Source organism: Moschus berezovskii, chromosome 18 (assembly GCF_049115385.1).
Source record: "Moschus berezovskii isolate FMDL1 chromosome 18, NW_MosBer_1.0, whole genome shotgun sequence".
Classification (NCBI taxonomy): Eukaryota; Metazoa; Chordata; class Mammalia; order Artiodactyla; family Moschidae; genus Moschus; species Moschus berezovskii.
This window is the reverse complement of record NC_142477.1, coordinates 14,445,920-14,469,324: the sequence shown is the minus strand read 5'-3', so window position 1 is coordinate 14,469,324 and position 23,405 is coordinate 14,445,920. Positions and strand designations below refer to the sequence as shown.

The 23,405-nt window shown below is 51.4% G+C and overlaps 1 protein-coding gene across 1 annotated transcript; it reads right to left on the bottom strand.

Annotated features, from left to right (window-relative positions):
* Nucleotides 1–470: 470 nt before the first annotated feature.
* Nucleotides 471–22,081, bottom strand: ROPN1L (rhophilin associated tail protein 1 like). Its single transcript, XM_055422262.2, has 6 exons — nt 21,948–22,081; nt 21,466–21,639; nt 14,960–15,083; nt 13,609–13,770; nt 3,442–3,617; nt 471–645 (listed from the first exon to the last, which is right to left on the bottom strand). Exons 2-6 carry the CDS (start codon nt 21,594–21,596, stop codon nt 582–584), a joined length of 657 nt encoding a protein of 218 aa, XP_055278237.2. The 5' UTR covers nt 21,597–21,639; nt 21,948–22,081; the 3' UTR covers nt 471–581.
* Between the last annotated feature and the right edge of the window lie 1,324 nt (nt 22,082–23,405).

Below are 23,405 nucleotides of genomic sequence, written 5' to 3'. Positions count from 1 at the left end.
TTCTTTACCAACTGAGCTATTAGGGAAGCCCTTCCCAGCATCAGGGTCTTCTCTTGAGTTGTCTCTTGGCATCAGGTGGCCAAAGCATCGGAGCTTCAGCTTCAGCATCAGTCGTTCCAGTGAATATTCTGAGTCAATTTCCTTTAGGATTGACCAGTTGGATCTCCATACAGTCCAAGGGACTCTCAAGAGTCTTCTCCAGCACCACAGTTCAAAAGCATCAGTTCTTGGGCGCTCAGTCTTCTTCGTGGTCCGACTCTCACATCTGTACATGACTACTAGAAAAACCATAGCTTCACGGACTACACGGACCTCAGTCACAAAGTGATGCCTCTACTTTTGAATATGCTGTGTAGGTCAGTCACAGCTTTCCTTCTAAGGAGGAAGCATCTTTTAATCACTAAATAGGGCCCCATGATGCATTGGTCACATTCCATACAAGAAAAACTCACACTACATACGTATGTGGTTAATGACATGTTGTATTTGGTGTCAAGGTTTTGAAAGGCACTATTTTGACATTAAAATGTCTTCTTCTCTGTATTAATGGCCTGTCTTCTCAGTTTTCTTTTCAAGGCTTTTTAAATTTTCCTCTTTAGAACGAAGAAATCTGAAAGACCTATCATACCATTCTTTCTAGCAGCTCTAAATGGGAAACAGACAAAGATGCCCATTAGTAATCTCTTACCGCACATCATACTGTTTCTATGCAATATAGCATAATTTAGCTTTACCTTAAAAATTGACTGTGGTCTCAAATCAGTAATTCTTACCTCTAAAAATAAAGCACTCTATTTTCTTACATTGAAAAATGCATATATATTTCTAGGTGAAAAATATTAGAACTAGGTTTAAAATTTTTTCTTTATTGACGACTCAAATTTAGTCACGAGTATAATAAGAGGATCTTTCTAGAATTCTAAAAGTTGATACTCTTAGAGCTCAAAGGAGTGTCTTAAGTCTATGAAACTTTGGCACTGACAACGTCTTTTGACTTTTCCCCTTATCTACAGATAGTTTTATTTCTTAAACGATGTGAACATTAATAAATTTATACTAGCATCTTAGATGTAAAAATACTGAACTGGAACAACGTTCATTTTCCATGTCAGTGGGAACAGAAGAACTGCCTTGAGGGCTCATATTTAAAAGTAATAGGAATACAAGTTAGTGGTTCTGAAACATGCTGTTGCTGCTGCTAAGTCGCTTCAGTCGTGTCTGACTCTGTGACCCCATAGACGGCAGCCCATAAGGCCCCGCTCCCTGGGATTCTCCAGGCAAGAACACTGGAGTGGGTTGCCATTTCCTTCTCCAATGCATAAAAGTGAAAGGTGAAAGTGAAGTCACTCAGTCGTGTCTGACTCTTAGCAACCCCATGGACTGCAGCCTACCAGGCTCCTCTGCCCATGGGATTTTCCAGGCAAGAGTACTGGAGTGGGTTGCCATTGCCTTCTCTGGTTCTGAAACACACTTTACCATAAAAAGGAACCACCTCTTATTGGCCCAGGGGAATGTCACCTTAGGAAGAGCCTCCCATTGGAGCCACCTGGCAATGGAGAGTGGACGTCTCCCTGAACACCTGCCCTTCTGGGTGCAGGGACCTCCCACCACGGGAGCCCAACCTCTGCTTAGGCAGCAGGGGAGTCCTGTTACCGTCTTTGTAATTGTAAACACTGGGTTATAAACTCCCACCTCACAGCCTGCAGTTAAATGCCCTCTACCCATACTTTCAGGCTGGGCAAACATGCATTTCTGTTGGGACATTTTAAGCCTGATGGGTGCACCAGACATCCCCGAGGGGAGGTGCAGTAGGCACTTGACATCGGAGTTTGGAGCTGGGGGCCAATGCCAGACAGAACCCACGGGCAACTCGAGCCTGGAGGAGCCCAGACACCTGGGATGGAGGGCCGGACCCGGGGAGGGAGGCACAGGAGGAGTCCAGTCAGTGTGGGAGCAGGCGAGGAAAAACCCCTGGGGCCTGGCTGAGACGGAAAGCCCCGATGGGAGTGGACTGGAAAATGAGACTGGGTGAGGTGACAGGAACAGTGTCCCAGGGGGAGAGAGGGACAGAGGGCTGGAGGGAGAGGTTTTCAAGTTGGTGGATAAAGCGGGAAGAAAACTGGGACCACAAGTGTCTGGGGCTCAGCTGGTGGCTGGCGGGGGGAGGGAGACTTCAGAGGGAGGCCAGCTATCCTGCCACCGGCCTTCTTAAGCACAGGGTGTCAAACGGTTTAAAAACCAGGGCGTGTTCAAAAGGAAGAGTTCGTTTCTCAACAATGAAACACAGAAATGGGTCCCTGCAGGTGGGGGGGTCCTGACTCCCTTTGTGAGTGAGGAGCGACCCTGTTCACCCCTCCCCGTGGGGAGGCGGGGACGGGGCGGGGGCGGGGAGGGAGTGCGATTCTGAAGGGCAGAGGGGAGGAAGGGGTTTCGAGGGCTCCAGGTGAGGGCCGTGGCGGGGCCAGGGTCCCCTTAGGGGCGGAGGGGAGGGGCCAGCTCCGGAGCACCCCAGATGGCTTGGGGGAGCAGGGGGGAGGGGACGAGAGCCTGGGAGGCGGGGATGGGGCTGCCGGGTGTAGGTTCCCGGGGGCCGGGCAGCGGGACTGACACGGTCACTGTCACCATCAGCGGCTCCATCGCCCTGCCGTCCTGTGATCTATCACCACCACAAACACACACGCGCGCACCGCCATCGTCCCAGCACGGCACGCGTGGCTCTCCGCAAACCCGTCCTGTGGCTCCAGGTGGCGGGTGTGGGGGCTCTGGGGACTGTGGGCAGGGCGCCTGGGGGCCTGGGGCGCGGCCCAGCTGTCCAGAGGTCCGCGAGCAGCACCTTTCCGACCCGCAGAGGCGCGGAGCCGACACCTGGGGGCGGGGCCGACACCTGGGGGCGGGGCCGACACCTGGGGGCGGAGCCGACACCTGGGGCGGGGCCGACACCTGGGGGCGGAGCCGACACCTGGGGCGGGGCCGACACCTGGGGGCGGAGCCGACACCTGGGGCGGGGCCGACACCTGGGGGCGGAGCCGACACCTGGGGCGGGGCCGACACCTGGGGGCGGGACCGACACCTGGGCTCCTCCTTCGCGGGGCACAAGCCCCTGCAGGCAGCACCGGGCGGGTGGAGGGTGGGTGGGGGCGGGGTGCACGGGGTCGCTCCCCACTGCTCCTCACTCGCGCGGGGAGTCTGGACTCCCTCCACCTGCGGGGACCCATTTCCGTGTGGCATTGTCGAGAAACGAACTCTTCCTTTTGAACGCTCCCTGGGGTTAAACCATCGGACATCCCGTGCTTAAGAAGGCCCGGGCGGGATGTGAAGCTCCTCACACCACCGAGCCACACCTGACACCCCGAGGCTGGGGGGCTCAGCGTGTGCTCCTTCCCTCCCGGCAAAGGCCCGATAGATCGTCGGAGAGCCGAGCGCCCCGGCGCTCGCACTTACGCGTTCTCCTTCAGCGAGGAGAGGTAGGACTCGGTGTCCGACGCAGGGATGTCCGAGTCGAGCCCCGACAGGTAGCGGTAGACGTAGGAGAAGGTCCCGAAAGGGATGCGCGCGGGCCCGCCCTCTGGGTCCTCGGTCAGGATCTCGCACAGGTGCTTCATCGCAGTGTTCAGTGACTGGAAACGGCAGAGAACAGGCGGGGAAACGGTTACCGCTGCGAGGCGCTAAGACGGACGGCAAAGACAGCCGCCGACAGACACCTGCTTACAGCCTACAGAAGTTCTCCCCCAAGTATGTTTTCCGCGGTCTAAATTAAGAACTACCAGGAATTTACAGTCGCCACAAGAAAGAAAGAAAAAGCGTTGATCAGGATGTAATTGCCCTGAAAAAGAGTTTGATTCCCAGATGCTATCTCACGTTAAATGGCAATGACCCTTACAGAGACACGAGGAAGCCTCGATCTTGTTGAGGACACACAAGGTAACACAGAACCCGCAGAACTCCAGCCCCACAAAATACCTCGGGACCGAGCAAACTGTCCCCAACTAGGCCACCTGTGGGGGGGTGGGGCTGGCAGGGGCCCGAGCAGGCTGGGGGCAACAGCAAACCTGGGTGAGTCACCCCCTCACCACCACCGTCTGCTGGCATCCTTGACTTTAAGCCAGAACTCCTCCCTGCCCCCACGTGGCACAAGCTTCCAGAACATTCTAGAGCATGCTGACCCTCCCCCACCCCACCCCTGCCAGTCAAGAGGGCATGAGGGTCCGTGGGAGCCCTGGTTGATGTCAAATACCCGTGAAGGCCCATGGAGGCAAAGGCTGGTCTTAGTACTCAATTAAATTAGCACTGAGCTATCAAGGAAGCCCATAGCTCAGCTGGTAAAGATTTAAGCCTGGTGCTAATTTAATCAACTACTAAGACCAACCTTTGCCTCCATGGGCCTTCCCACAGAGAAGCAGAGACATTACTTTGCCAACAAAGGTCCATCTAGTCAAGGCTATGGTTTTTCCAGTAGTCATGTATGGATGTGAGAGTTGGACTATAAAGAAAGCTGACCACCAAAGAATTGATGCTTTTGAGCTGTGGTGTTGGAGAAGACTCTTGAGAGTCGCTTGGACTGCAAGGAGATCCAACCAGTCCATCCTAAAGATCAGTCCTGGGTGTTCACTGGAAGGACTGATGCTAAAGCTGAAACTCCAATACTTTGGCCACCTGATGAGAAGAGCTGAATCCTTGGAAAAGACCCTGATGCTGGGAAAGATTGAAGGCGGGAGGAGAAGGGGACGACAGAGGATGAGATGCTTGGATGGCATCACCGACTCAATGAACATGAGTTTGAGTAAACTTTGGGAGTTGGTGATGGACAGGAAAGCCTGGTGTGCTGCAGTTCATGGGGTCGCAAAGAGTCGGACACGACTTAGCAACTGAACTGAAGGCTTAAATCCCCAGCAGTTTTGTGAGTTGGTAGGAGGAGACAGGGACCAAGACCATCCCCATGGAAAAGAAATGCAAAAAAGCGAAATGGCTGTCTGAGGAGGCCTTACAAATAGCTGTGAAAAGAATAGAAGTGAAAAGCAAAGGAGAAAAGGAAAGATATAAGCATCTGAATGCAGAGTTCCAAAGAATAGCAAGGAGAGATAAGAAAGCCTTCCTCAGCAATCAATGCAAAGAAATAGAGGAAAACAACAGAATAGGAAAAACAAGAGATCTCTTCAAGAAAATTAGAGATTCCAAGGGAACATTTCATGCAAAGATGGGCTCGATAAAGGACAGAAATAGTATGGACCTAACAGAAGCAGAAGATATTAAGAAGAGGTGGCAAGAATACACAGAAGAACTATACAAAAAAGATCTTCACGACCAAGATAATCATGATAATGTGATCACTGACCTAGAGCCAGACATCTTGGAATGTGAAGTCAAGTGGGCCTTAGAAAGCATCAATACAAACAAAGCTAGTGGAGGTGATGGAATTCCAGTTGAGCTATTTCAAATCTTGAAAGATGATGCTGTGAAAGTGCTGCACTCAATATGCCAGCAAATTTGGAAAACTCAGCAGTGGCCACAGCACTGGAAAAGGTCAGTCTTCATTCCAATCCCAAAGAAAGGCAATGCCAAAGAATGCTGAAACTACTGCACAATTGCACTCATCTCACACGCTAGTAAAGTCATGCTCAAAATTCTCCAAGCCAGGCTTCAGCAATATGTGAACCGTGAACTCCCAGATGTTCAAGCAGGTTTTAGAAAAGGCAGAGACACCAGAGATCAAATTGCCAACATCCGCTGGATCATGGAGAAAGCAAGAGAGTTCCAGAAAACCATCTATTTCTGCTTCATTGACTATGCCAAAGCCTTTGACTGTGTGGATCACAATAAACTGTGGAACATTCTGAAAGAGATGGGAATCCCAGACCACCTGACCTGCCTCTTGAGAAACCTGTATGCAGGTCAGGAAGCAACAGTCAGAACTGGACATGGAACAGACTGGTTCCAAATAGGAAAAGGAGTACATCAAGGCTGTATATTGTCACCCTGCTTATTTAACTTATATGCAGAGTACATCATGAGGAACGCTGGGCTGGAAGAAGCACAAGCTGGAATCAAGATTGCTGGGAGAAATACGAATAACCTCAGATATGCAGATGACACCACCCTTATGGCAGAAAGTGAGGAGGAACTCAAAAGCCTCTTGATGAAAGTGAAAGAGAAGAGTGAAAAGGTTGGCTTGAAGCTCAACATTCAGAAAACGAAGATCATGGCATCTGGTCCCATCACTTCATGGGAAATAGATGGAAAAACAGTGGAAACAGTGTCAGACTCTATTTTTTTGGGCTCCAAAATCACTGTGGATGCTGACTGCAGCCATGAAATTAAAAGACGCTTACTCCTTGGAAGGAAAGTTATGACCAACCTAGATAGTATATTAAAAAGCAGAGACATTACTTTGCCAAACAAGGTCCATCTAGTTAAGGCTATGGTTTTTCCAGTGGTCATGTATGGATGTGAGAGTTGGACTGTGAAGAAGGCTGATCGCTGAATAATTGATGCTTTTGAACTGTGGTGCTGGAAAATACTCAAGAGTCCCTTGGACTGCAAGGAGATCCAACCAGTCCATTCTAAGGGAGATCAATCCTGGGTGTTCATTGGAAGGACTGATGCTGAAGCTGAAATTCCAGTACTTTGACCACTTCATACGACGAGTTGACTCACTAGAAAAGACTCTGATGCTGGGAGGGATTGGGGGCAGGAGGAGAAGGGGACGACAGAGAATGAGCTGGCTGGATGGCATCACCGACTCGATGGACGTGAGTTTGTGTGAACTCCGGGAGTTGGTGATGGATAGGGAGGCCTGGCGTGCTGTGATTCATGGGGTCGCAAAGAGTCGGACACAACTGAGCGACTGAACTGAACTGAGGAAATCAGCCTCGGTGGGTGTGTCTTCGCCACGTTCGTGGCCCTCATCCTGCCCTCAGGGAGCTGACACAGAGGGCTGCCACAGCGACGGTGGGGCCTACAGAGCGCAGACGGCGAGACTCTGGGACAGACCAAAGTCCTCCAGGGCCACTCCTGAGGGAATGAAACATGGGGTGCACTCACGAGGAAGAGCCAGGAAAACCCGGGGTGTCGGCTGCGGAGGACAGTCACCCAAGGCAGGGACGAGGCGTCAGGTCAAGGGAAGGTCACACGTAGACCAAATGGATCAGAGCAGCAGCCGTGTGGAAGCGAGTCCCGTGGCTCAGGAACACACAGAGAGCGGGAGTGTGGCCTCAAACACAATCACCCGGCCTCCTCTGCGGTCAGGAGCCTGGGCCCAGCCAGCCAGCTCCTCTGAGTCTCCAGTCGGGTGGCGGCCGGGGCCTGGTTCTCACCCAGAGGTTCTACTACTGGGGGACCCACAGCCAGCCTCCCAAGGGGGTGGGCCGGAGCCCCCCTGAGCTCTGATGGGCTGCTGCAGTCCCCTGATACAGGGCCTCCCTGAGGTCCTCTTACCACACAGCAGCTTCTTCAAGCGCCAGGGGCTGGACCAGGTTCTCACAGTAAACATCAGAGAGAAATCAGTGGTGTTTCCCTCAGCGGGAGGAGCAAGGCAGGGGCCTCAAAATGAGGTTTCTGCCCAGAAAGTGCTAACAGTGGGCATCGTCACACAGCAGGAACCCCCTGAGAGCAGAACTGAGCATCTCACTCACTCCTCACGGTGACCATGTGAGATGGGGTCCAGGGGGCCCAGAGAGGCCGGGTCACTCGCCCAGGTGGGCCAGCTGGGATGGGAATCCCGCGGTCGGCATCCCGAGCCCGGCCCTGACCAGCACATCCCACCACTGGGCTGGCTCGGGGAGCAGGTGGTGGGGGGTGGGGAGGGCAGTGGTGGTTGACACACGCCTGCCAGGGGTGCGCCTAGACCACGGGTGCACACTGCCCCCCGCCCCCGCCAGCTGCTGGGACTCAGGGCGTCTGCAAACCACCGTCCACCCCCACCCCGACCCATGGCTCCGCTGAGACAGGATGCGGGCGGTCAGGGGGGACAACCACTCAGTCCTGACGTTAGCCCAACTCTGGGGGGGAGGTGACGCTCTACTTAGAAAAAATGGTGGTATCTGTTTGTTTGTTTCAACCAGGGACCACCACACGCACCGTCTCCCTGAAAGACCGCCCCCAGGGAGGACTCGGTGAACAGACAGTTGTGTATTTTACAGGTTCCCCGCTTGCAACATCTCAAAGACACGTTGCTCCGTTAGATCCTGCTGTTTCAGCCTGCACAGCGGATGACAGTCGAGGCAGGGCTGGGGGCCTCCGTCTGGGCTGAAGGGTGGAGGGAGCTGGCGAGGAGCCAGGCACTCTGCGTGACTGCTGCTCTAGCGCTTCTAAGGAAGAAGTATTCTAGGGGGAAAAAATGCACCCAAACATGCTGGCATCACTTCCCGCCCCCCCGCAAAGACGCGATGACACTACCAGTGCTAACGTTTCCAACGCAAAGACTCGCAGCAGTTTTTATGTCCAGAAGGACTCGTTAGGCAACTTGCTTGGCTTGGGAACTCTGTTCCCTACAACAGCTCTCTCCCCTAAGGCTACCTGCTCGCCAGCTGCAAGGACCCCTCTCCCGGGCAGTGGCCCCGCTAACCCGCTGCCCCTTATCCTCTGGCTGGTAGTTGGTCCAGGAGGCAGCGGCTGCAGTGTTGCCAGCCCAGCGTGCACGCCTGAAAGTGTCAGTTGCTCAGTTGTGTCCGACTTTTTGTGACCCCCGGGGACCGTAGCCCTCCAGGCTCCTCTGTCCATGGGATTCTCCAGGCAAGACTATTGGAGTGAGTTGCCAGTTCCCTCCTCCAGAGGATCTTCCTGACCCAGGGATCAAACCTGAGTCTCTAACATGTTCTGAGTTGGCAGGTGGATTCTTTACCATCTGAGCCACCAGGGAAGCCCATGCGCGCCGAAGCCTCATCTCAGATGCTAGTGGGGACACAGGAGAGACCCGACCTCCTGGGCGCGTGCAGTGCAGGTCCTGTGGGTCCCTCCAGTCTCCGCGTTTCAGCTGCTGTCCTGACGACACTGCGAGCCACCTTATCGCCCCCGCTGGGTCCCTTTCAGCTGCAGGGAATGAACAACGTGGACCACACCCTGCCTGACCCTTTGAACAGTCAGGACATGGTGGGGGGCACTCGCTCCCGCCCTGCAGCCAGAGCTCCGGGGGGGGGGGGACACCTGACTCAATGTCAGGCAGCGGCACTGACCCCCAGATCTCATTTTAAAGAAGCGACCCCCCAGCCATTTCACTTCCTTTCCTCACAAGCTTCCTCATTTACAGCCCGGGCCTGGGGCTTGTGGCCGGTGCCACGTTCTCGTATGCGAGTGAAGCCAGTGCCTCGGGCTGGAGGGACGGAGGGGCCAGCACGCCCAGCATCCGCTGACCCCATTGCCCCCGGCCCCACAGAGCGGATGCTCAGCTGGGGTGCGGTGGGTAGGGGCAGCTGTCTCCTCGCTGGAAGGCAGTTCGTACATAAGCCTGGGGCCTGAGGCCCACAGGTGAGCATCTCCAGATGGGCTCGCAAGGCCCCGCTGGGAACCTGAACCAGGGGAGCGCGCAGCCTGGAGGGGATCAGATGCCACCTCCAGCACCCAGGGCCCCACGGTGCTCAAACACCAGAGCCCATGGGCGGCCCGCAGCTGGGCAGGATGGGGGTCTGAGGCCTCCAGGGTAAGTGCTGTCGGCAGGCTGGCACACAGTGTTTTAGGGAGCAGATCACCTTAGGGCAGGGCTTCCCTGGTGGCTCAGACAGTAAAGCCTGAAACGTGGGAGACCCGGGTTCAATCCCTGGGTCAGGAAGATCCCCTGGAGAAGGAAATTCTCCAGTACTCTCGCCAGGAGAATTCCATGGATGGAGGAGCCTGACAGGCTACAGTCCATGGGGTCACAAAGAATTAGACAAGACTGAGCAACTTCACTTTCTTCTTTTGACTTTAAGGGTATAAAGTGGTATTGAAGAGAAGGCCAAGGAGTTGTCACTCTCTGGGGTGTGTCCCAGCCTGTAGGCGGCACTCTGCCTGGGCTACAGAGTCATCACAGGGGTCCCTCCCCCCCCCCCCCCCCGTGTCCACCAGGAGCGGCGGCTCTGCAGCCTGAGGTCTGAGTTCGAATTCCGCCCCACCTCTTCCCCTGCCGCTTGGAGCCACTCCACTCAGCCCTCCAGCCCATGGGTTCCGAGATCAGGGCTTTCCTCAGAGGGCTGCTCGGAGTAAAGAGAAAACAGAACAAGGGCTCCGAACATTACCACACCTGGTGAGAACCCTGGAAACAATGGCCATCTGTAAGCAATACGTCCAAATGACACACGTATATTTGCAGCTGTACACACGGAGGGACACGCCCATGAATGAGGAAGTTCAAAAGCTTTCCAGAGATGAACCAGAGTTGGGGAAGTAATTTGTCAATACAGACTTTCTCAGTCCTGTGTGGGGCAGCTAGGAAGCTGGACTTGTCCAACACTGTTTTGCTGTCATTGTTCAGTCGTGTCCGACTCTTTGCGATCCCGTGGACTGCAGCACACCAGGCCTCCCTGTCCATCATCTCCCAGAGCCTACTCAAACTCATGTCCATCAAATCGGTGATGCCATCCAACCATCTCATCCTCTGTCATCCCCTTCTCCTCCTGCCTTCCATCTTTCCCAGCATCAGGGTCTTTTCCAATGAGTCAGTTCTTCACATCAGATGGCCAAGTATTAGAGTTTCAGCTTCAGCATCAGTCCTTCCAATGAATATTCAGGACTGATTTCCTTTAGGATGGACTGCTTTGATCTCCTTGCTGTCCAAGGGACTCTTAAGAGTCTTCTCCAACACCACAGTTCAAAAGCATCAATTCTTCAGTGCTCAGGCTTCCTTATGGTCCACTTTCAACTTTTTCGTGTTATAAAAAAGATCTCCATACTTAAAAAAAAAAAGGTGAAAAATGTTGATCCACCTCTTAGGACATTAATGGGGCAGCAGAAATGTAAGGTGAAGGTCACAACGCAGACTTGTGGTCATCTCACCCAGCGATCATGCACCTTGGGAGACAGGCCCTCTGCCCACAGCTGAGGTTCCTGGGGCAGAACCCCCTGATGCTCTTGCTCTGCCCCCAGTCACATCTGAAGCTTCCACTCGAGAACCAGAGCAGCACTTGGGGCTTGGAGGATATACCAGATGTCGCCCATGGGGCCTGGGGTGTCGAGATCCCCTGGCACTCAGAGCAAAGCCCACACCAAGTTGCAGTCGACAGACATCCATGGAAGGAATGAGACATATGGCTCAGAAATCTCAGAGAAGGTTCCAGTCTTTGCAGAGGACTCAACCCATCCAACTAGAGAGACTCCAAAGAGATCCTGAAAATTCACAAGTCACGAGACACCGCGGGTGGAGCAGCCGGAGTTGCTGTGTCACAGTGAGGCAGTGTGACCAGATTCCAGCTTCACAGCAGTCCTGCGTGTGGAAAAGTGGACTGCAGTGATCCACGAGAAATTCCTCCTTCTCATCCCACTTCAGTTCTTCACTGGCTCCTTTCTGAACGTTTCCTTCTTCTAAGCATAAAGACAAGTGCTAAGGTGCCAATCTGCCTGAAGAGCCGTCTCCCGAAAGTCACAGCACGGGGCTTTTGGGACGTCTCCAAGCTGTCCCGCCGACACGGGCAGTGGTGGGTGAACAGAGCACATGTCCCCTTGGGCGTGGCCCATCACGGCCCCCGTGGACCCATAGCTAGCCCTGCCCTGGGTTTTTTTTGTGGGTGGGTGGGCAGGCCAAGATGGAGCAGGCACCCCAGGCTCTGAACTCTGCCTGGCAGAGGAGCAGGGGACTTTCACACCTGAACCCCTTCCTCAGGGTCGGCTCCCCGCAGAGAAATAGGAGAGAGTCGATGGCCCACAGCAAAGACTCGGGGCCCAGGCGGCTTAGTCGGGGGCTGGTGCTGGATCCCCACGGGCTGACAGGATGAGTGACTCATCACGGGAAGAAAAGAGAAGCTAGTGTGCTCTTTCCCTATCCCTTGCCCAGGCTTCAGCCCGGAAGGGAAGCTCCATCCTTAACAAATGTCTCCACCTAGCGTCACGCCCCACACACAGCTAAGAGGCCTCCTCTTGCAAAACACGAGCTGGTCTGGTTTGAAATCTAGCGCCTGATTCTCCTGATTCGGAAGGGAGCACTTAACAAAGATGGATCCCCCCCAAAAATGAAATATTCTGATTTCCCATCTTTATAAAAATCTAAGCCTCATAAACCAAGTTTAGAGGAATAAACCATCAAATCAAATATTAGGCATTCATTTTCTGTTATTAAAATCTCCCTTTCCCAGAGCTCCGGAAGAACAAAGCCACATACAATTTCCTCCAGTAGCTCAATGCATCTTTGTCCTTCTCGGTGACACCCTGCTGTGATTCTCCACAGTGGTCTTGGAGCCCAGAGACAGGTGGCAACTGGGTCTGGGTCGTCCAGCCTGGGGCTGGCGGGAAACGCCACCTGTGGGCAGGGACACCACGAAAGGGAGCAGCCAGCCTGACTCCCGACTTTTCTGGGGTTTCCGAGTTTCTCACTGGGGCCATGAACAGAGGTGGTAAAGTGCATGATATTCAAAGAGCACACACTACACGGCGGAGGGGGGTGAATGAACCACAGTGTCTGCAGCCAGGCAGATGAATCAAGAGAAATCGAATTTGGAACCAAAGAAAAGTTCCAGAAGATTAGTGACAACCTAAAGTTAAAACCAGCTAAAATTAAATCGAGTATTTCTTGGGGGTCCATATGCGCTCGACGGGAAGCAGGAGCTCGGGGAAGCCGATGCTTGACGCGGGGGCCGGTGCGGGGCTAGGATGGGAGGGAGGTTAGCTGCAGGCGGTTAGCTGTCAGCGGTCCTGTGAGGTAGTGTCAAACAAATGATTCTAAAGAGTTAAAACGGAATCAAGGAGGCTCACGCGGGGACCCGAGATGAGGGCGCCCCAAGAAGTGAGGACCAAGGATTAGCCAGGTGTGTGCTCTGGGGTCCAGAGGTAGCACGCCTGGTTTCGGTGGTGAAGGGAGCTGGCTCTTTTCTCGGTCCTTTTCTTCACACACTGAAAGTGGACTTGACCCCTGGGTCTCACGCGGCGACTCCAATTCTAGAGCTGAAGACAGGCTCTGGATTTCCAGCGCCTCCCCACCTCAGCCACCGCCCTTCTCAGCTCACACACTGGAGGGATGTCTGCGCCTTCCGTCCTAAGCCCGTGTGGGGTATGCTTCTTAACATCAGCAAGGTACCTGCTGTAAGTTACTAATAGTCGATTTTAACTAAAACAGAAGATAATTTTATTCCTTTCTGCACAGGAGGGAAACCTATCAATTTGTCAAATGACGTGTAATTTAATAAAAGTCATCGAGGCACTCTCTTCTAAACACTAAACACATTTTCACGGTATCTACATGTTTTATCTACTGTTAACATCTTTTATGTTGAGGCACTCATAAGTATTTAACTTCTGTAAGTTAAAGTAACTACAAGCCTAAAATATAATAAACATCTGAAAAAAAAAAAACTGCCTAAGACAAAATGACTAAAGTCATAAGAGTTACTAAACTGATGAGCGTGTTCTTACAGTTACTGAAACACCTAAATTATTTAGTCAACAGGCCTGTGATCACTCAGAATTAGTAATAGGCTATTCATAGGTACGTACCCCACCAAGCATGCTGCATCCAAGCGCTAAAAATTTTATCCACTCGATTTTGTCTTCGCAAGGATCCAGCTGCAGGAGAGCTCTGAATTTTTCTACAGGCAGGCACAAATTTTTCCATTTCTGCTCAAGATCTGCTAAGTCCACATATTCCTTGTGGCTACACTATGTGGAAAACACAGCATGGCATAATCGATGTTAAGCTGAGGATCCAAGAAATAACATAATGCTTGTGAAGACTTAAGCAGAGTACCCATCCCCGTTCAAAGATGAACTCTGAATTCACTGCACCGTTAGCCCACCGATAGGGGAGAAGAAAGGGGTGCGGTTGTGTGTGTGCACGTGTGTGTCATGGGAGCTGGGGTGCATGAGCAGGCAAGCGGGGGAAACTGGGAACTAGAGATGGGCAACAAGTTACTCCTTGAGAGAAAAAAGGACTGTGAAGCAAACATGGCATAATGTTATGACTTAATGAAATGAGCACACAGACATGGGGTGCCCGACTCTCTGCTGTCTGTCTGCAACACTTCACAGCACAAATAAACTTCAACAAACCAAATGAAATCCAACCCCGCAACACGCTAACAGTTAAACGGGAAAAACTTTAACACTGAAAATAAAAGTATTCCTTCTACTATTTTAAGACAACTTGTTGAAAACGGATGACTTCTGTGATCTGTAGCAGGACTCTGCGTGGAAGACGTTTGAGCAAATTTCTCGTGTCTTTTCCCAAACTACCCCTCCCTTTCATTGGTTATTCGTCTTCCCTTAAGCAAGAGAGCCATGGGAGAATCCCGTGTGTAGAAGTCACTGTACCCTGGTCAGGAACACAGAACTTCAAGATGGATAATGGGGACAAGCCACTTTAAAACTCAGGGCTCTACCCCGATCTCAGTTTTGGCAATATGGCCCGATCATTCCGATAAAACACACTTTCTATGAACTCTCCAAGTGAGCTGGTGGGTCTCGAAGGCTTTCAGGAGGGCTGGAAACCAGATACCCCTTCAGATGAAGAAGGTGGCGGATTATTATATTTAGCATAGTTTTTATGAACACATATTTCAAGAAGGATCTTGCAACCCCCATGTCTGAAATTCCACACTTTCAAACCTTTCATTTCAGTCCAGCAGCCTCTTGCATCTTAATGCAAGTACTTAAAAAAAAGTGTATGTCTATATAATCATGAATAGCAATCTTGGGTTCTTTAAACCAGAGGAAAGTCACTGAATTCAAGATTCCCTCCTTGAGTAAACCTCAAAGGTTCCCTGCAGGGGACACAGGGCTGTGGGTGGATGACTGTGGAGGTCCTGCAGCTTTATCTCAAGCTCAGCTAACTGATGACAGACTCTGATACCTGCTTGTGCAAAACTTTAAGGAGTCCTTGAGTCAGGCCTGTGTCCGTTTTCTGAGTGGCCACAGGTATTTCAATTCTGTCCTTCACGGGCAGAGGATCTCCTCTTGACAAAGCTGAAAAATACCTGAAACAACAACAGACATCTCTGAAGCTTCATCGACACATGCTGCTGTTGTTCAATCGCTCAGTCGTGTCCGACTCTTTGCGACCCCATGGACTGAAGCTCACCAGGCTCCTCTGTCCATGCGATTCTCCAGGCAAGAGTACTGGAGTGGGTCACCACTTCCTCCTCCAGCGGATCTTCCCGACCTAGGGATTGAACTCACGTTTCCTGCATTGGCAGGCAGATTCGCCAACATACAAGCAACCCCCAAATCCAGGCACTCTCATCAGCGACCCCAGAGGGAGACAGTGACGAGGGAGGACGGGGCTGGGGCCCCTGGCCTAGGCGCCCCTCCTGGCTCCTCCACTCGGCTCAGCTCTCGGACTTCACCTTCCCCTATGCCTCAGTTTCCCTGTCTGCACAACGGGGACAATGGCAGCTCCAGACTCGGGGGCCCCCTCGTCTGGCACACCTGGGGGCTCCAGTAACACGTGCTACTTTTATCAAGCAAACACCCATCCAGTTCCAGAGACGCTGCCAGAGGAGGCGGAGGTCAGAGCCCCACATGAATCCGAGTGCAAGGTCATGTGCAAGGTCATGCCACTTGGACAGCTGTGGGCTTGGCCCTGCCGCTTTTTGAGGGGAAGGATTTCAAGCATCTCTACCTATTCAGGTCTGAGACCCCCTGGAGCACAGGAGTCACCTGTTTGGCCAACACTGTTTGGCTGGGTCAGGTGCCAACATTCCGTACCCTTCACTTTTCCTGCTTGGTATTTCTTTTTTTTCCCTTAATTATTCGTTTCTGGGACACGGTTATGGCTGTTAATACTGGGAACAAGCAGGGCATGGAGAGAATTTGGGGCAACAACTCAGGAGGGGGTGCACATCTGGTTTCTGGAGGGAGAGAGAGGGGTGCCACGTGGGGTCTCTGCGAAACTCTCCCCGCTGGGGCGTGTGTCAGTGGAGACCGGCTACTGAAACAACGACATTTGCTGCCCGCATCACTCTCACACCGTCAAAGAAATGACATATCCAGGCAACTAAAACACTAAACCATCCAGGGTCACAGGAAATAATATAAAAGATATGAAAAACTATGGTTACCCAAGGGGAAATGTGGAGAGAAGGGATAAGCTGGGAGATTAACATACAGCTACTACTATATAAAAATATATATAACCAACAAGGATCTACTGTATAGCACAGAGAACTCTACTCATATTCTCTAATAACCTACAGGAATAAAGGGGGCTTCCCAGGCAGCTCAGATGATAAAGAATGTGCCTGCAATGCAGGAGACCTGGGTTTGATCCCTGGATTGGGAAGATCCTCTGGAGAAGGGAATGGCTACCCACAACAGTATTCTTGCCTGGAAAATTTCATGGACAGAGAAACCTGGCAGGCTATATAGTCCATGGGTCATGAAGAACTGGACACGACTGAGCGACTCATACACACACATACATACATACGTGTAAAGAATCCTTTAAAAAAAATGGATATATGTACAACTGAATCACTTTGTTATATACTCAAAACTAGTAAAGCATTGTAAATAAACTCTACTCCAGTAACAATTCTTAAATATGTGAATGATTAGAAACATCTCAGAACATGTAACGAAGTGAAGGTGAACAGACATTCACCAGACTAAATTTTACATCTCACCCTCTTTTCTCTCTCCACCCCTCAAATTCAAGTTTGTTTTCATGCTTTTAGGACAAATCCAGTCATATTTTGTTAACTTGATAGTTTGAGGGAAAGTTAAAAGGCAGGCAGCCGTGAGTTAGACAAATGTGGATCTGAAGACCTAAAGGGCCAGGCTGGGCAAAGGGAGCTTCACTTGCATGTTAATCCTAACTGGGGTTTTCACCTATTGTCACCCTGCTTATTTGGCCTTGCTTTGCCTCCTGACAACTTATGTACAGAGTACATCATGAAAAATGCCGGGCTAGATGAAGCACAAGCTGGAATCAAGACTGCAGGGAGAAATATCAATAACCTCAGAGATGCAGATGACATTACCCTTATGGCAGAAAGTGAAGAACTAAAGAGCCTCTGATGAAAGAAAAAAAAGAGAGTGAAAAAGTTGGCTTAAAACTCAACATTCAATACACTAAGATAATGGCATCTGGTCCCGTCACTTCATGGTAAATAGATGGGGAAACAATGGAAACAGTGACAGACTTCATTTTGGGGGGCTCCAAAATCACTGTGGAAGGTGATGGAAGCCAAGAAATTAAAAGATACTTGCTCCTTGGAAGAAAAGCTATGACCAACCTGCTGCTGCTGCTAAGTCACTTCAGTCGTGTCCGACTCTGTGTGACCCCACAGACGGAGGCCCACCAGGCTCCCCCGTCCCTGGGATTCTCCAGGCAAGAACACTGGAGTGGGTTGCCATTTCCTTCTCCAATGTGTGAAAGTGGAAAGTGAAAAGTGAAAGTGAAGTCGCTCAGTCGTGTCCGACCCTTAGCGACCCCACGGACTGCAGCCTACCAGGCTCCTCCATCCATGGGATTTTCTAGGCAATAGTACTGGAGTGGCTTGCCATTGCCTTCTCCGGACCAATCTAAACAGCATATTAAAAAGCAGAGACATTACTTTGCCAACAAAGATCCGTCTAGTCAAAGCTATGGTTTTTCCAGTAGTCATGTATGGATGTGAGAGTTGGACCATTAAGAAGGCTGAGTGCCGAAGAACTGATGCTTTCAAACTGTGGTGTTGGAGAAGACTCTTGAGAGTCCCTTGGACTGCAAGGAGATCAAAGGAGTCAATCCTAAAGGAAATCAGTCCTGAATATTCATTGGAAGGACTGATGCTGAAGCTGAAACTCCAGTATTTTGGTCACCTGATGCGAACAGCCGACTCTTTGGAAAAGACCCTGATGCTGGGAAAGATTGAGGGCAGGAGGAGAAGGGGACGACAGAGGATGAGATGGTTGGAGGGCATCACCGACTCAATGGACATGCTGCTACTGCTGCTGCTAAGTCGCTTCAGTCGTGTCTGACTCTGTGTGACCCCATAGAAGGCAGCCCACCAGGCTCCCCCATCCCTGGGATTCTCCAGGCAAGAACACTGGAGTGGGTTGCCATTTCCTTCTCCAATGGACATGAGTTTGAGTAAACTCCGGGAGACAGTGAAGGACAGGGAAGCCTGGTGTGCTGCAGTCCATGGGGTCGCAAAATGTTGGACATGACTGAGCGACTAAACAACAACCCAGACTATTCCTCATCAGCCATCAAAGCAGCCCCCAGGCTCAGGGCAGCCTCTAGAGCAGTTCCCCCTCCCCAAGAAGGCATGGGCAATGCCTGGAAGCACCGTTGGTTTCCACAACCAGGTGCTGCTGGCACCTGGTGGGTGTAGGTCAACAGGCTGCTAAGGACCCTTATGCACAGGATACCCTCACACTCCCCTAAGGAGCTGCTGGTGACTGCAGGCAAGAAATTAAAAGACGCTTGCTCCTTGGAAGAAAAGCTATGACCAACATAGACAAGTGTACTAAAAAGCATCACTTTGCAGACAAAGGTCTATATAGTCAAAGCATCATCAGAGCCAGGGTGGAGGAAGCCTGTTTGAGTGTCCAGGCCAATTTATGTCACATGCACAGAAGGACCATGTGAGCAAAAGCCTTTAGGGCTCAATGACGTAATAAGGTACAGCCAATGGGCTGCAGAGTCACAGGCTGGGAGCCAGGATGGCCCACATTTGCCTCCTGACAGCCTCATCTGACAAGAACCCTCCCGTGAGTGCCTGCTAGAGCCTTCCCAGCAAAGTCACTTCCACACGCATCCTGGCTCCCTGCTTGGTTTCTCATTGTTTTTCCTTCCTATCGTGGTCCTTGTGTCATAGGCTATTTCCTCTCCTGCCTTGTCTTACCCCAATCGCTACAAAATCTTTCAAAGACCACTTCACATTCTCCTGAACAACATTTCTGCCTAACGGATTCTGTTCTGAGCGAGCAGAGACACGTGAACAATGCCTCCTTTTTCTCCTCAAGTCCAAAATTGTTCTTAAAAATGAAATTAGCAGCATGGAACATTCAGAAGGTTTTTGACTAAGCCTTTTCAATTAAAGTGAAGCTGAAAATAGTTGCCTCTAAAGTGTTACCAAATATAACGTTCCAAGAAAAAAAAAAAAGATTAAATCTTGGAAGGTTTGGTAAAGTACAAATAAACTCTTTTGAAACAGCTGTATCTTTCATTTAGGCTTGAATAATGGTTAACACCAGAGGCCACAGACTTCCCTGGTGGCCCAATGGATGGGAATCTGCCTGCCGATGCAGGAGACACGGGTTCAGTCCCAGGTCCAGGAAGATCCCACATGCCACAGAGCAACTAAGCCCATGCACCACAACTACTGAGCCCATATTCTACAGCCCGGGAGCCCCGGGAGTTGCAACTACTGAGCCCAAATGCTGCAGCTGCTGAAGCCTGTGCGCCCTAGAGCCTGTGCTCTGCAACAAGAGAAACCACCCCAGTGAGAAGCCTGAGCACAGCAACTAGAGAGTAACCTCAGCTCTCCACAACCAGAGAAAGCCAGCGTACAGCAACACAGACTCAGCATAACTAAAAAAGAAAGGAATAGATAAATAAAATGAATTATTAAAGAAAAAAAAAACCCGGAGACCACAATTTGGGGTAAGAACCTTGAGAGACTCTTTCAGAAGCATTTGTCAGAGGTAAAGTGCTGGTTAACCACAGCTTCGGCTGGTAGGTGCAGTGAGAGCCCCAAAGAAACCCTGGCCCTGATCCCAGAAGCTGTGGATCTTATGTTACATGGCAACAGGGAGTTTTGCATGTATTTTGAGCAAATACATGTATTTGAGAGAGGATTTTGAGCTGGGAACACCATCCAGGACTATCTGGATGTTTCCTAAATGCAATCACAAGTGTCCCTAGAGGAGGGAGACAGAGGTACATGTGAGCATGCCACAGTGCTGGCGATGAAGAAAGGGCCCACGAGCCCAACAACACAAGGAATGCAGCTCCAGAAGCTAGAAAAGGCAAGGGGAGGGGTTGGATTCTCCCTGGAGTCTCCAGAGAGAGCAAGTGAAAGTCGCTCAGTCATGTCCAACTCTTTGTGACCCCATGGACTATACAGTCCATGGAATTCTCCAGGCCAGAATACTGGAGTGGGTAACCTTTCCCTTCTCCAGGAGATCTTTCCAACAACCCAGGGATTGAACCCAGGTCTCCCGCAGTGCAGGTGGATTCTTTACCAGCTGAGAGAAAATCCCCGGCAATATCCTGAGTATAGCCTGGTGAAACTGATTTTGGACTTTCGGCTTCCAGAACTGTGAGAACAGAGACGTTTGTTGTTTTAAGGCATCACATTTGGGGGTTATCTATTACGGCCATCCTAGTAATAATTCACTTTGGTCATACAATTTACAGAGAAGTTCAGCAAAATTTGACACTCTCATTACTAAAAAAAAAAAAAAAGTTAAATTTCTACTGATTCAGGTGACCACAGATTTGAGTTTCTGAGTCTGAATTTGTTTACTACAAAAGGACAAAGAGCTTTCTGTAAAAGCACCAGGATTTATTTTAATGATTCTAAAGTCTGCTGGGGCAAAGAATCCGTCTACCAATGCAGGGGACGCAACAGACTTGGGTTAGATCTCTGGGTAGAGATCTCTTCCTGGAGAAGAAACAGCAACCCACCTCAGTATTCTTCCTGGAAAATTCCACAGACAGGGGAACCTGGTGGGCTACAGTCCAGAGAGTTGCAAAGAGTCAGACACAACTGAGCAGGGCTGAGTGCACACACACAGACACACACACACACACAAGGTCTGTTGACTTGTGACTTTAAAAGTATTGATAATCTGTTCTTGGAAACGGTTAGAATGTTTGCTGCAAGAAACTGTCAAGTCTCTTGTGCTGTGAACTAGGATGGACAGAGTTTAACTTTATTGCATTCTTGGGATGTTTACTCTAACTGGAGCCAGTCCTTCTGGTTCCAACAAACTCAACAAGTACCTAATCCTGGAGGATTCTCTGATGACAAAGAACGTAAGATTTCTCTTTGTAAAATCATTTCACAAGTAAAATAAAGGGACTGTGATAGTTTGACTTTTATAACACAATGCAAAAACTTTTTATCCCGTGTTCCTGCTTTATAAATTTCAGTCTACCTGCATAAATACCACTCTCCAAGAATGGAGGTATCACTACTTCATAGATAAATGGGCACTGTGCAGTAATTTCTGGTCTCATGGTCAATAATGCATGATGTTTCCTATACAGATACTTAGGTGTAGATGCCACCGATGCTAAGTTCTGTCGGTACTCGGTCTGTATCCTGAGAGTTGGACCACTGGTCCAGGTAGGAGGGTTTACTAGGCACGACTGGACATGGCGACGGGCCGGCTCTTGCAGGTGCTGGCCTAAGGGGAGCTTACCCCGCGGACCACTGGAGCACGTCGGCGGGCTGGGTGCGAATCGCAGCCTTGGTGAACTGCTTCAGTATGTCCGGCAGTTCGGGGGGGATGTGGATCTGCTGCGCGCAGAACATGGTGTCCGGAAGCGGCATCGCTCTCCGCAGACCAGAACCAAGCTGGAAGAACCAAGGTGTGCTGCGCAGGGGAAGGGGGAGAGGAGGGACGAATCGGTCAGCCTGGGGCGCGCGGGAGACGAGCCTGCCAAGGGGCTCCGGGGCCGGGGTCCCAGGTCCCGAGTTTAGAGCCTTGCCGGGGCCGGGGGTCTGTGGGGGTGGGGGGTCCCGGATCCGGAACCAGGTCGGGGTCCCGGGGTTAAATGGGGCCAGACCAGGCCGTCCGTGTCTCCCTCGGTTTGGCGTGGTGCGGGGTCGGGGGTTCTCGAGTTTGGAGGCGGGCCAAGGGGCCGGCTTCCCGAGGCGCGGGCGGCGGAGAAGGGCTCTTACCGCTCCTCCGCAGGCTCCTCTGAATTTGAGGGCCAACCGCCCTTCTTAGCAACAGCCCAGAAGCTGCAACCCGGCGTTATTGTCTCGCAGCGGTAACCTGGCAACCGAAACGCGCGCGGGGGCTCCGCCCCTCTGGAGTCGCGCAGGCGCACACGCCTCGAGCCGGGACTGGCGGCGTGTGCTGGTCTGGGCTGGGATGGCGTGGGGAGCGATGCGCTTGCGCAGTCTGGCTTCGGCGCTCACTTTGCATAAACAGATAGTTTACAGATGCACGAGCGGAACATTTGAATGAAAAAAAGAGGACCTTTGGATCGATTTCCCACTACCAAATGTGAGTGGCGAATTCGCAAAAGGCCCTCCTTTCCTTTGCACTGGCGGGGTGAAGCTTTGGAACGAGATGCCTCGTGGACTCCGTGGAAGGAAGCCGTTGAGGTCCTGGGAGCTGACCTGTACCCGCGGCCCGAGCCTCCCTGCGGGAACCTGGCCCCTGCGCCGTTTGTCCAGCACGTGTCTGACCTCCACGCCTTCGCACGCGCTGTTCCCGGTGGCCCGGACCCAGTCGGCCCCCTCAGTAAACTCATTCTTCAGATCATGGTTTAAAAGCCACTTTAGAGAGTGGCAGTTTCCAGCCGAAAGATTTTAACTTGTTTTCCTTAATAAGATGGTGGAGTTGAGCCGATCTAATTGGGTCTGGGAGAAAATAAGTTACTTTTTTTCCCGATACGATAGCTTTGGGGTCCGAGGGAAGCTGTTCCATTCTGGTGGATGCTGACTAGGGTAGCATATAAGCTGTGAAGCCTAGTTTCCAGGTCTCCTGGCTGGCTGCTGCAAGGTGCCCTTAACACCCACACTGGAAGAAACAGGCCTGAGACCGACCTCTCCTTGCCCGCCTCCAGGCACAGAAATGAAGACCTGCTAAATCGATAGACTGCTATCTCCAGGAGGGGCCACCGACAAGCCCTCCTTCCTTCCCTAGAGGCATCAGGCCCCAAACACATCTCCTCGACTGGGCAATTTACCAAATGAAGCCTACCTACCAAGTGAAGACACACGATTCCAAATTCAGAGCACTTGCGAAACTGAAAATAGGCAATATTTAAAGTTATGGGATTCCCTGGCGGCTCAGAGGTTAAAGCGTCTGCCTCCAATGCGGGAGACCAGGGTTCGATCCCTGGGTCGGGAAGATCCCCTGGAGAAGGAAACGGTAACCCACTCCAGTATTCTTACCTGGAGAATCCCAAGGACGGAGAAGCCTGGTAGGCTACAGTCCACGGGGTCGCATAGAGTCGGACACGACTGAGCGACGGAACGGAACCGGAACGTTATGGGAAAACAAGAAATTTCATATACTGAGAGAGAAGTGTTAATGGGGCAACGTTGCACTTTAAATATGTCTGATGATTTAGCAGTCTTCCAGGAATTTATCCTACAGAAATACCAATAAAGTAATATGGTCAA

Coding starts and splice junctions, on each gene's coding strand:
- ROPN1L (XM_055422262.2), bottom strand. CDS start 21,596: ATGCCGCTTCCGGACACCATGTTCTGCGCGCAGCAGATCCACATCCCC. Junction 13,771..14,959: donor TTAAAGTTTTGCACAAGCAG/GTATCAGAGTCT, acceptor TTTTCCACATAG/TGTAGCCACAAGGAATATGT. Junction 646..3,441: donor TCCTCGCTGAAGGAGAACGC/GTAAGTGCGAGC, acceptor TTTCCCATTTAG/AGCTGCTAGAAAGAATGGTA.